Raw genomic sequence first — 14200 nt, 5'->3', positions numbered from 1 at the left:
GATTAAAGGCAAAAGAACTAGCGAAAAATCAGGGAAAATGAAAAAAAAAAGACCTTTAAAATGAGGCAAGTGGTGGCCTCAGACACCCTATGCAAGTCACTTAACCCCAATTGCCTCAGAAAAAAATGAGGCAATTGGAAGTTTCAGGTTAAAAAAAAAAGTGTCAACACCAGGGCTCAAACAAACCAGAGATGGCAGGTAGAGAAAAAGGTGAGCTAGTTCTAAGGAAGATGATCATTGGATTCAATCTGGCTAAAATGGGAAGTGGGAAGTGTAGGGTCAGAGAAAAGGACATATACAAAATTATAAGATTATTAATTCATATTATTATTAATAGCAATATTAATAATACTTATTATACAGACAAGGTAATTATATATAATTAATATAATATTAACAGCAATAATATTATTATATTTATGTTATTATATATTATATTTAATAGTATTAACAATTTATTTTTATTAATGATTTAATATTATTAATCTAATATTATTATTATATAATTAATATAATATTAATATCAATAATAATATATAATATTTATATGGCAATATATAAAATATACATTCTAAACATATTTATATACTATATTTAATATATTTACATATATTAAATATACTTATATGTATTATTTTATCATTTATAAGGCACTACACTTATAATAATTCCATTTTATCTGCACAACAATATTGGGAGTTATTATTATCTTTATATAATAGATGAGAAAACACTGCATAAACAGTAAGGATTTGAGGTCAAATTTGGACTCAGGTCCAAACTTTAGGTCCACTGCTCTCTATTTACTAGCTATTTGTTACAGCATAACATTGGTTATTCTCCAAACAGTCTATATAATGGAGTCATCATACTACAGGACTAATATTCTTATATCATGGTTTACATTAGTTGACATTAAATCTTTTATAAATCTGGTTTATGCAAATAGTATATAAGACAGTATAGTTTGACCATTTTATTGGAGATGGAGATTATTCTATAAATTATTTGGCTATACAACTTCTGTTATTCCTAAAGACTATTAGCAATGGCCACAGAAAATCCTTAATTATCAGGGATAATCACTTCAAAAACATATTTGACTTACGTGGCATCAAAATGTTCCACACCTCTATAATAACTAATACCATCTGACGTATTTCGAAGGTGATGATTCTTATCATCAATCCGAAAGGCTGCCTGTTTATCACTGAGATCTTTCTCAAGTTCATGTTGGGCTGCTCTGTTAGCTCTAAAACAAAAGAGGAAAAAATTCAGGATTTATGTTAAAATTGATACAATTAAATGTGATTAAAAATGTTTATTTTAATGAAATTTTCTGTCACATGATTTCATGCTCAAATGTAATTTACCTTTTAGCTAAAAATAGTCCTATTTGGAATGCAAATATTTACATGCACATATTTTGGTAATGTATTAAAAGTAAAGAAGCACCTTCCCAAAATTTGCCTTCTTCCAGAAGACTTAGTAATTAAAAACAGAGTGTCATGCATTCTGTTCCTTCTCCTTTCTTGTTCTCCTTTCCTTACTGCTTGAGTATGGTCCACTTCTTATCTCTAATATTTCATTACTCCATTCTCAACCTTAAATATTTGCTTGAGAGGAGTTAAGGAAAGGGAAAGCCCTGAAAGGAAATGGCTGGAAAAATAAAAAATTGGGCCAGTTAAAAGGAAAAGCTCAACATTTCTGCTATAAGCTATAATCAGTTAAGTATAAGAAATGTTGTAGAAGGAATTTCTATACTAAATAGGAAGTGAGGCTATATTATCTCTAAGATCTTTTCTAACTTTGGATTTTGTGATTCTTTTGATTTTTAAGACAAATTATTGGCAATAATGTTGCAGTTCATATAAGGAGAAACTATAGCTCTAGGATAGAATATAATCATATAAATTACAAATATATTACATTTAAGAACTTTTTATACTTTTTTCCCCAAAATACATTAAAACATTTCTTTACAGCAACTCTGTGATATAGAAAAAGTAGATAATATTTCAGATGTTGATTCTAAAAGTTCAGGGAAGTTAAGTAAATTGACCAACCTCGCTAGAATATGTCAGATTTAGGATTACAAGTCAGTTCTCTTAGGTCCAAGTCTTCTTTTTATAGAATTTAATGTAATCTATTTTTATATCATTTTATTTCAAGTCTGGTGTTCTGCCATAGAAGCCACCTCAGCAATTCAATCTTTTTTTTTTTATTATTCCTATTTCTATGAAACTTTCTCCATTACTTTTAATTCTTTGAATTCTCATAGCACTTTAAATCTATACATAACACTAGTACTTAGATATTAAAACAGTAGAGACTCCAATTAATTTATGGAGATCCTAATGGTTCTTGCTTGGAGAGTCAGGAGAATATAATGAGAGAAAACAAAGTTGTTTTACTCTTGTCCCTGTTGATCACTTAATTGAGATGATGCTCATTATCCCTATAGGAGTCTTCCATGTTGTTTTATATTTTTCTCTACTTTGTATAAGGGAAAGTCTTTAAAAGTAGAATCCATATTCTATCTGTATCTTCCACAGCCTTATCACTAATCAAGGTTATATTCAAAGCGGTAATTAGGGTCCAAATTATTCACATATACATTTATATGTGTATATATTTGTATATAATTTGTGTATATATATATACATATATATATGAGTGTGTATATATACATTTGATTAAATCTGTATATCTTCTAAAATCTTCTTAAAACCAAACAGATAAAACTATCTATTCACTGACTCAATACTAGGTATTAAGGACACAAAAGAGATGTAAGACTGTCCTGCCTTCTAAAATCTTACAATTAAATTGGAGAACAAGTCCAGTATATAGTAAATCGTTAAATAAAAATGTAAGGAAGTATATAATTTGATGCCAAATGCCAAGCTAGATAATAAATAATTACTGCTAAAGGAATTAAGAAATTCAGAAGATCAATCCAGAATTTTCTGGTCAAGGAAATCCTCAGAATTAGGTTATACCCATCCATACCCACTTACCCCCCCACACACATATATTATATTGTTTATTTATTTATTATTATTAATTATTATTAATATTTTATATATATATGTATATATAAATATTGTTTATTTACTGAAGGATGGGTAGGATTTGGAAATACAGACAGGAAGGTGAAAAGTATCTCAAAGAAGAAGTAGGCCATAAGAATTTAAACCTGTTAATATTCTGGTACAACAAGAAGGTTTGTCTGGCTGCAACAAAGTATTCATGCTGGGGACTAGTGAGTTAGGGTGGACCAAAGTTAAAGAGAGCCTTGACTGCCAGACTAAATAGTCTAGATTTTACTATAAGCAACAGAGAAGAACTGGTGATTCCTGAACAAAGGAATAACCTCTTACAATTGTTTTAAGGAAATCAGTCTGGAAGTGATATGTAAAACATGTTAAAGGCAGTGATAAAGTGGGGGGGAGGGCGGGAAGAGACTGTAGTACCCATGGGAAAAGAAAAGATGGAACAGATGAAAGAGATATTTAAAGGGAATATCTAAACAAATTGTTGTTAATTTTATGATAATATGGAAAATTTCTATAGGATTTCAAAAATATCTTCACAAAAATCTTGTGAGGGTAAATTGTACAAGTTGGTGGCTTCCTTATTTGAAACGTGAATAGGGGTAAGAGAGGTCATGCCCAAGGTCATATAACTATAAAAATTAGCATCACATTCAGGTCTCAAACTCAAACCATCTGAATGAATTTTAATGCTTTCCCTAAAATACCACTCCAAAGGGTAAGGATAGAAAATAAGTTACTTCAGTTTCAAATGCAGTTAAGCAATCAATTCAATGTATTTTACATAAGCAGAAACTTTCAAATGTTTTCCAGGGTTTTTAAATTCAGAAAGCTGAGGGGGGTGGGTTTTCAGGAGGAGGGAATAATACGTTTGCAAAAGAAATTCCTAGTTACCTTAAGGACTGGTACAGAAGAAAAGAGGTAGAGGAGAAGCTAAAAGTCAGATACTGAAAATTTTCCCTTGAAGGGCTCACTCATGGGATAAAGCCAAATTATTGAAATGGAGAAAATGTAAAGGAGTGAGTGAAGGAGGAGCTTGTAAAGTTGTTTATCTTTTGAATTTTCCTTTAATAAAGAAATATATTTCCTATAGTTGAGTATGATTCTATTTTGAAGGAATTCTAGAGCTTATGTTTTCAGGTACCCCACATGAGTAACCCAGGAAATTCTGAACATTGAGAAACTTTCTTTGAAAAATCTAACAATGATGATAATTGTACTAATTCAATTTAGAAATCATGAGAATGATTGTTAAACTCATATGGATCAATATTAGCAAGGATAACTAATATGTTAGGTGATATAATTAGGAGTCAAAGAAATATCTTATTTGAACTTTGGGCTAAATTTAATAGGAATAGTTGTTAAGTTTTACCATTATGTTAAGAAAAATTAACTTCATAAGTACAAGAGAGTGGACTATGAATTTCAACTGAAAAAACTCTGAAGATTTTAGTATAATAAAAACTCAAAATAAACCAGAAAAAGAATACGAAACCTTAAGCTGCATTAAAGAGGCACAATACCTAGAATTAGGACATGACACAATCCTTTTACACTTTTTTTGATCAGACCACATCTGAAGAATTGTGTTCATTTTACGTTTTAGAAAGGACACTGAATATTCAGAGAAGAATAAGGAGAAGATAGAAAATAGCCTTAAAGACCTTGTTATATGAGGATCAGTTGAAAGAACTGGATAAGTTTAGTATGGAAAAAAAGAAAATTTAAGGGATATGTGTTCAAATCAATTTTATCTTGTGGAAAATGGATTAGATTTATTCTTCATCTGACAGGATAGAACTAGAAACAACAGATGGCAATTATAAAAGAGATATAAATGCAACATAAGGAAGAGCTTCCAAACAGATGAATCCAAAATTGAAATGAGCTGCTTCAATGAATGTAGGAAGTAGGTTCTCTTCTTTCTAATAGTCTTGATTGGATGATTCAAATTTGTTTGAAAGCAACAAACTATTTTCAACTATAATGGGCATATTACCTTCTTGTAGAATTTTATTATATTTTTATATTAAAGTTGAAGAGATAGAAGATTATTTAAAAATATAGATTGCAAATATAAAAACCCACTAATAAAAAGCAAAGATAAAATTCTTTCTTACGCAAGTTGAGCAATAATCTTCTCCAGATGTAGCCTCATTCTTTCTTGACAACATTTAATAACATCAACTTCCTACTCAATTGAAAGAAAAATTTCATTAATGCCTTCTATTATCAATTTACATATTATTAAAAATCATTTAACAGAACATTAGCAACAAAAAAAGAATGCATTTATTTGACCTTTAACTAATACAAGTAGTCACAATGTCAAAAATTAGGATCATAACCTCTTATTTTCATTTGTACCTATTCTTCTGAAATAGATGCCTTGGCCTATTATTGGCCTAACCATGGTAGAAGTCATATAATCCACAGGTATTCCTTTTTCTGAGTTCTGCTATTATAGCTGGAACTAAGTAAAAGGAGGAAATATTATCATACCTATAATTTCTAATAGCTAGAAGATGAAATGATAGTTCTAAGTATAATTTAGTATAGCTATATTATGCTGAGTATAACCGTATAGCTAAAAGTTTAATTCTTAATCTCTTCTTTTCCTTCATTCATATTTTTCTGGAATTGTCCACTTAGACCAAAAGAAAAAGCAACAACAAACAACCTGGTGTTTTCAGACAAAAGACATTGGTCTAAATTTTTCTGACATTGCTGGGCAGAGAAAGAATTGATAAAATAATGTGAACAAGAAAATGAAATTTCAACATTCAACCATTTTTGAATTAATGAGAAGAAAAATTTCCTCTTTCATTTCCACAGAAAACTCCAAAAAAGAATCTAAGAGCAGTGATGGGAGCCTTTTAAGGATGCCGATGTTAGGGTACCCATAATATTTAATAAGTAACACATATCAATATTACATTTCAATACATAATGGCTAATTTCAGGAAAATTCTCCATTCTCTCTGTTCAATACTGAACTATAGGTTGTTAGAATCCTTACTAGGTATTAAATCAGTACTTAACAATTTTTTAGCTCAGAGTTCATACCTTTAGTTCAAACCTTTAAAGGAGTTTACACCTTTAAAGAAGCTTGCTCATTGGTCTGTAAGGAGTTCCCACAAGCCCCTGGAGTACCCACAAGCCCATTCTCTGGGAGGATAAAAAGAACCAACATTGAGTGGGCAGGACAGTCTGGGAGAAGGCAATCTGGAAGAGGGCAGTCTAGAAGAAGTTAGTGTCTGGAAGGAGTCTGGATTGGATCAAGGACAAGACTTTCTAGGAGAACTTGAGGGAAGTGGAGGAGATTCAGAGCCAGGATTTAGGAAGAAGAGGATTCGAGATTCTACTGTGGTGCTGACTGGGGACACTTGGACAAGAGCAGATTCACAAGAACTAAAAGAAAAGCCTGCTCATGGAGATTCACAACTAGGAGTGACTTCCAGGAAACATACAATCTCACATTATTGGAGGCAGTCTGATTCATTCCCACGTCTACCTTTGCTCTGGCTGGAGGCTCCAGAAACCTCCCAAGAAAACTGCTCCCAGAGAAAAGGATTTGCTAAAAGAAACCTCCTCCCAGAGAAGGATTATAATTGAGAGACAACAGAACATTGACAATTTGGCACCCAATGTGGGGCAAGGACTTTTGCTTATCCTGATTTTGGCTGATTCTGAGCTCTTCAGTGAGGTAGCCCAGACTTTACATTTTGGCGCCCGAACAGACACAGACAAGATCCTGATTCCAGTGGAAAAGCCTCCAATTCAGAATAGGTATTGATTCCTTCCTCCTAGTTGTGATCCTTACAAGTACCGTTGCAATTTATAACCATATCATTTCTTGTGACTCAGTTTATGATTGCCCAATTTTGATGTGCTTTGGGTATCCTACAGTATAACTTTTGTTTATGCTAGTCTGATTTTTTCTTGGATTATGGTGTGAGCATATTGAGAACTCCTGATTATCTTACAGAAATATTTTAATGAAGCTGTTTGAGTGAACACAATTTTAAATAATATGAATATTAATAGTGATAGAAATTTAATAACAGAGAAATTAGTGGAGATGGGAAAAGTTTAAACCCAAAATCTTGACAGGTATATGATATTCTATTTTTAAAAAATACTTCTGTACTACTGACTTGAATATAAAGAGGCTTAATTACCATGAAAGAACTCTAAATTAATGATATGTTGCCCTCCTTAGAAATTATTTAGGTTGCATAATAAGAGAGCACTGAACTTAGAGTCAAGAACACTTGAAATCAAATGCAGCTTTAGACACTATGTATCCTAGGGCAAGTCACTTGTCTATTTCAGTTTCCTTATCTGTAAAATGAACATAATAAAAATACTAACCTCCCATAATTGTTGTGAGGATAAATCGACAATTTGCAAACTTAAAGCATTTCATAATTGCTATCAGTTGTTATTGAGTTTTTTTCCTTTTTATTACAATTTGGAAATCATTTGTAAATCTACAGAGCAGTAGCAATTTGTATCCCTGAAGTATCTTAACTAAAGAATGATCTAAAGATTTCTTAAAGGTGAAAGGAAATGGTAGTGGTATTGGAATGTGAAAATAGAACAAGGATCTAATTATAGATTTTGTGACTAGGATAGAACCATTTCCAAAAGGCTGCTATTAAATGCTTGCATTTGGGTAAGAGTAAGATAGAAAAAAAGGAAGACAATAGCTAACACTTATATGGGCAGATGGAATGGAGGTGGATCCATAATTTCATTAGTATAGGGAACTCCAACGAGGAACCCCCCCCTTTCACTAATGCAGATTAATACCTGCCCTGCAATTTAGATTTTGAAAGCAAGCATTTTTACTTTTTTAAAAAAATATTTTAATTACTGCATTTCTTTTTTTCTCACATAATTTGCACATCTTTTAGATGTGCAAAGATGAACTTTTTTATTTTTTAAAAATTTTATTTATAATTTTTTTCACAGTATATATGCATGAGTAATTTTTTTTATAATATCATCCCTTGTATTTATTTTTCCAAATTATCCCTTCCCTCCCTCTACTCCCTCCCCTTGATGACAGGCAATCCCATACATTTTACATATGTTACAATATAACCTAGATACAATATATGTGTGTAAATACCATTTTCTTGTTGTACATTAAGTATTAAATTCCTAATGTATAAGTAACCTGGGTAGATAGACAGTAGTGCTAACAATTTACATTCACTTCCCACTGTTCCTTCTCTGGGTGTAGTTGTTTCTGTCCATCATTGATCAACTGGAAGTGAGTTGGATCTTCTTTATGTTGAAGATATCCACTTCCATCAGAATACATCTTCATACAACACTGAAGTGTACAGCGATCTTCTTGTTCTATTCATTTCACTCAGCATCAGTTGATGTAAGTCTCTCCAAGCCTCTCTGTATTCCTCCTGCTGGTCATTTCTTACAGAGTAATAATATTCCATAACCTTCATATACCATAATTTACCAAACCATTCTCCAATTGATGGACATCCATTCATCTTCCAGTTTCTAGCCACTATGAAAAGAGCTGCCACAAACATTTTGGCACATACAGGTCCCTTTCCCTTCTTTAGTATTTCTTTGGGATGTAAGTCCAATAACAGCAATGCTGAGTCAAAGGGTATGCACAGTTTGATAACTTTTTGGGCATAGTTCCAAATTGCTCTCCAGAATAGCTGGATTCTTTCACAACTCCACCAACAATGTATTAGTGTCCCAGTTTTCCCACATCCCCTCCAACATTGATCATTATTTGTTCCTGTCATCTTAGCCAATCTGACAGGTGTGTTAAGTGGTATCTCAGAGTTGTCTTAATTTGCATTTCTCTGATCAGTAGTGATTTGGAACACTCTTTCATATGAGTGGATATAATTTCAATTTCATCATCTGAGAATTGTCTGTTCATATCCTTTGACCATTTATCAATTGGAGAAAGGTAATTACTACATTTCAATATAATTAGTTTTCTTGGTAATCTTATGCATTTAAAAAGGTGTTTTTTTTCTCTCCAGAATTATAAGGCAAATTGTCTTTTTAGGATTGCCAAAGAAGCTGACACAGAAAAAGGTTAAGAATTTGTTTTACAGAGTTGCAAGGTTAAATAAGGGTAAGACAGCCAGTGTGTGTATGTCAGAAGTAGGCCTTCAATCTAGGTGGTCTTCATTTGAAAATTGTCTACACATTTTCCAAAGCAACTTCCTTATAACATCCTTGAGAAGTTGGATAAGGAAAACATTATTATCCCCAAAACTCAAACTCATAACTTCTAACTACTTCTGAGAATATTGGAAGATTGTGTGGGATTTATTTCTGGATTCTGTGCATGTAGAAGAATAACAGTGAAATAACTGACCAGTAAATGAAAAGTGCATTGCTAAGAAGGAAGGCAAGAAGCTTTCAGCATTTACTAAATTCTAGGTACTGTGATAAGTGTTTTGCAGATATTATCTCATTGGATCCTCAAAATATTTGAGGCAAACAGAAGTTAAATGACTTGCTGGGAGCAAGAGAGTGAGAAAGAGAGAGAGCAAGAGAGAGAAAAAGACAATGATACAGAGACAGTGAGAAAGGGAGAGAAAAGGAGGGAGATACAAAGAAAAGATAAAGATTAGATGAGAGGAGAACTATTGATATGTGCTAATACTGTGTCTAATAATATATGTGCTAATAACACATGTCTGGTTTCACAAGGCTTCTCCAGCAATAATCATTTTTCCTTTTTTGTCAACTTTGTCAATTAATGTGCATGAAGTAGAACCTCAGAGTTGCTTTAATTAGATTTCTTCTTTTGAGAAGTACCTATTCACGTATTCAACAATTTATCAACTAGATAATTTTTTCTATTTTTATACATTGGGATCTGTTCCTTATATATCTTGGCATTAAGACCCTCATGGGTAAAACTTGTTCAAAAGAGTTTTTCCCCAGTTAACTGTTTCCCATTTGATTTTAGCTAAATTGGTTTTGTTTGTGAAATTTTAATAAATTTTATATAATCAGAATTATACATTTTATCTTCTGTTATTATTTTACTTATTATTTGGTCATGAACTCTTTCTCCATTCATAAATCCAAGAGGAAATTATCTTTCTTGTTCCTTTTATTTGTTATTTTTTATATCTCATCATGAATATATTGGGGCTTATCTGGAGACAGAAGTCTAAACCTATTTTCTTCCAGCCTACTTTGAAATTTTCCCATAATTTTTTTAAAAAGTGAATTCTTACATCAGTAGATGAAGTTTTAAATTTATTTAACACTAGTCTACTAGGTTAATTTCTTCTTGATATTATGCAACTAATTTATCCCACTGATCAACCTATTTAACCAATATAATTTTAAAAAATGAATCCTATATTTCAGGTCAAGTACTGCTGGGTCACCTTTCTTTTCCATTATTTCTCTTCAGATTCTTGAGCTTTGGATCCTCTAGAATTCTCTTTTTTTAGATCTATAAAGCAATTATTTGGTAGATTGCTTGATGCAGCACTAAATAAATAAAACAATTTAATGCCATTTTAATTATTCCAACTCTGCCTATCCATGATCAATTAATATTTATTCATAAAGTATTTTCTAGTTGTCTCCCAGTTATGTAAACACTCTGTAGTTATTTTAGATGGAATTACTCTTTCTCCTTCTTTTCTTTTGTAATAAACAGAAATGCTGATTAAATTGTGTGGATTTATATATTTTTCAACTTTATCAGTCTTTTTTTAAATTAATTTTATAATTATAAAAAAAATTTTGACAGTACATATGCATGAGTAATTTTTTTTTATAACATTATCCCTTGTATTCATTTTTTCAAATTTTCCTCTCCCTCCCTCTACGCCCTTCCCCTAGATGACAGGCAATCCCATACACTTTAAATATGTTACAGTATAACCTAGATACAATATAGGTGTATAAATCCAATTTTCTTGTTGCACATTAAGAACTGGATTCTGAAGTTTACCAAAGTCTTTATATAAACTAATTTGTAATTGATTCTCTATGTTTCTCTTAATAATAGTTATCACCTACAAAAGGTGATACTTTAGTTTCTTCTTTCCCTAAGTTTATTCCCTCAATTTCTCTTTCTTATCATTGCTATCATTTTAAACATTATATTGAAGCAGTGGTGGTGATAATGGACATCCTTACTAATCCTGATCTTACTGGGAAGTCTTTTAATTTGTTCTCCTTACATATAATGTTGGCTCTTGGTTGCTGTAGTTTTTTGCTAATTTATCTTGATTTCAAAGAAGTACACTGGAATTCATAACTATTATAGTTTTCCTTTCTTCTCCCTATAACTTATATTGCTTTTCCTTTAATTATTTTGATGCAATACCATTTAATTTTTACATATTAAGTATTGATATTAATTATCTATAGCCCAGTTTCTTAAATTGTGATTCATGCCCCCCATATAGGGTCTTATAAATGAATGTAGGGATTATATAATTATGATTTGTTTTCAGTAAATGTTTGATTGGTATACCCATTTATATATCTATGTATTCAGGATCATGTAAAATTTTCTTGGATGAAAAGCAGGTAGCAAGTGATAAAAGATTAAGAAGCTTTTATGGAATCTTTTCAGTTAGTTAAGTTTTCTGTTTAATCTTTTTAAAAATCAAAAGCCTATTTTTGCTATTGTCTTGTCTAAGATATTGATAATGCTGATCTTTTGAGTTCAGTAGAAGCAAAATAGATTTTTTTAGTCTAATTTTAATTGTGTGAAATCTTTGTTTCAAATTTGTTTCTTATTTTTAAAAAGTATTGCTCCATTCTGTTTCCTAGTTGATTCTGCTATCCTTTTTTATCTTATTGGTAAATTCATATCATTCACATTCACCATTAGGATCATTGTCTATGTCATATGTCTTCATCCTATTCTCATCCTTTCTTTTCTCTGCTTTTTCATTCTCTTTACAAAAAAGAGTGATGAGACAAAAGTATGTTCAGTATCTCTGTAGTTGATAAAGTATTCTTCTGCTCCCCATTGCTTTTCTAGATCCCAAATGATAATTTTAAACCATTTTCTTTCCTTCTGAAATTATTCATGATTAGTTAGTAGTTAGTAAATTAATTAGTTAATTAATTAGTACTCAAGTTAGTACTTGCTTTGTTTATGATGAGATTTTCCCTTTTTCATTCCCTTCTCTTTCTCTATGGAGTTAAATATGTTTCTACATCAAATTCTTCATATGCATGTCTGTAGGGTCTATCCTATTTTGATTGGTTCAGTTGAGCTATAATAAATAATAAGTGAGCCCATAGCTTTCCTTCTCTGTTTTCTTTGCTTGTATAATCTGCTACATGTATATTCTGATCATATGATATATATTTTCTCTTTCCTTTTTTTTTCCTCCAGTTTATTAGAAAATAACATGAATACTTGCAGATCAAGATGACAGAAAAAGATAATGATAAATATTGGAAAGGATGTGGGAAAATTGGGACACCAATGATTGTTGGTGGAATTTTGAAGTGATCTAACCATTCTGGAGAACAATTTGGAAATGTGCCCAAAGGGCAATCAAACTGTGCATGCCCTTTGATCCAGCAATATCTCTACTGGGTCTGTATCCCAAAGAGATCATAAAAAAGGGGAAGGAAACCACATATGCAAAAATGTTTGTAGCAGTCTTTTTTTGTAGTAGTAAGGAATTGGAAACTGAGTGGATGCTCCTCAACTGGGAAATGGCTGAATAAGTTATGGTATATGAATATAATGGGATGTTATTGTTCCATAAGAAATTATGAACAGGCTGATTTCAGAAAATATAAACTGATGTTGAATGAAGTGATCAGAACCTATATTGTGTACATGGCAACCACAAGATTATGTGATGATCAACTGTGATAAGACTTGACACTTTTCAATAATTAATTGAATTAATTCAAGACAATTCCAATAGATTTGTGGTGTAAAGAGCCATCTCCATTCAGAGAGAACTTTGGAGACTGAATGTGGACCAAAGTATAGTATTTTCACCTTTTTTTGGTTGTTGTTTGCTTGTTTTGTTTTTTTTTCCCCTTTCTTATGTTTTCTTCCCTTTTGATCTGATTCTATTTTCTAGTCCCACATTCCCTCCAACATGTATCATTATTGGATATGAGGGAGATCTGACTGCGACATCTGTCATTCCATTGATTGCTAGGGTTGATTCGGCTGATCTGGCTGGCTAGGCGGGTGTCCCCTTCCTCCCTTACTGGGCCATGTGCGTCCCTCCCGAAGCTGCGCCCTCGGTTGAAGAGGACGACCTTCCCTGATAGAGGCGTACCGTTCTTCGGTCAAGGGTATACGAGTAGCTGCGCTCCCCTGCTAGAACAAGCTCCCAAGGTCTAACAACATATATCATTGTTGTTTCCTATTATTTTAACCAAATTGAAGGTATGAGGTGCTATCTCAGAGTTGTCTTAATATGCATTTCCCTAATCAACAATTGTTTGGAGCATTTTTTTTCTATGACTATGAAATGTCTCTAATTTCTTCATCTGAAAATTGTCTGTTGATATCTTTGACCATTTATCAATTGTGAAATGACATATATTATTATAAATTTGAATCACTTCTCTATTTTAGAAATGATCCCTTTATCAGAAATACTAGCTGTAAAATTATTTTCCCAGATTTCTGCTTTCCTTCTAATCTTGGCTGCATTGACTTTGTTTGTACAAAAAAAAAATATTTGGTATAATCAAAATATCCATTTTGTATCTCAGAAGTTTCTCTATTTCTTCTCTGACCCTAAATTCCTCCCTTCTCCACGGATTCAACAGGTAGACTATCCCTTGCTCTATAGTATAGTATAGGCTTATAGTATCATCTTTTATGTTTAAATCATGAACCCATTTTGACTTTATCTGGGTATAAAGGATTACATCAATGCCTAATTTTTACCATACAATTTTCCAATTTTCTAAGCAATTTTTGTCACATAATGAGTTCCTATTACAGAAATTGGAGTCTTTCCCCATGTTCTCTCCAACAATTGCTTTAATTTCCTTTTCATTGATGGTAAGTTCACCTTTTTCATTTTTCATACTGACAATCTAGTTTTCCCAATTTTTCTCAAACATATTTACTTTTCTAGATTTTTCTCCTCTTCACTGTATTTACATGT

General features: G+C 31.7%; 1 protein-coding gene across 3 annotated transcripts in view; it reads right to left on the bottom strand.

Annotated features, from left to right (window-relative positions):
- TEKT3 (tektin 3) overlaps positions 1 to 14200 on the bottom strand; it is a 56353-nt gene that overhangs the window by 11130 nt on the left and 31023 nt on the right. For all 3 annotated transcript variants that reach the window (XM_074265058.1, XM_074265061.1, XM_074265059.1), the window contains exons 4-5: positions 5180 to 5250; positions 1109 to 1252 (exon numbers count right to left, since the gene is read on the bottom strand). In XM_074265058.1, the coding sequence (XP_074121159.1) occupies positions 1109 to 1252; positions 5180 to 5250 (215 nt within the window). The remainder of the gene's footprint in view (positions 1 to 1108; positions 1253 to 5179; positions 5251 to 14200) is intronic.

Source organism: Sminthopsis crassicaudata, chromosome 4 (assembly GCF_048593235.1).
Source record: "Sminthopsis crassicaudata isolate SCR6 chromosome 4, ASM4859323v1, whole genome shotgun sequence".
In the NCBI taxonomy this organism is placed as follows: Eukaryota; Metazoa; Chordata; class Mammalia; order Dasyuromorphia; family Dasyuridae; genus Sminthopsis; species Sminthopsis crassicaudata.
This window is presented reverse-complemented; position numbering and strand designations above follow the sequence as displayed.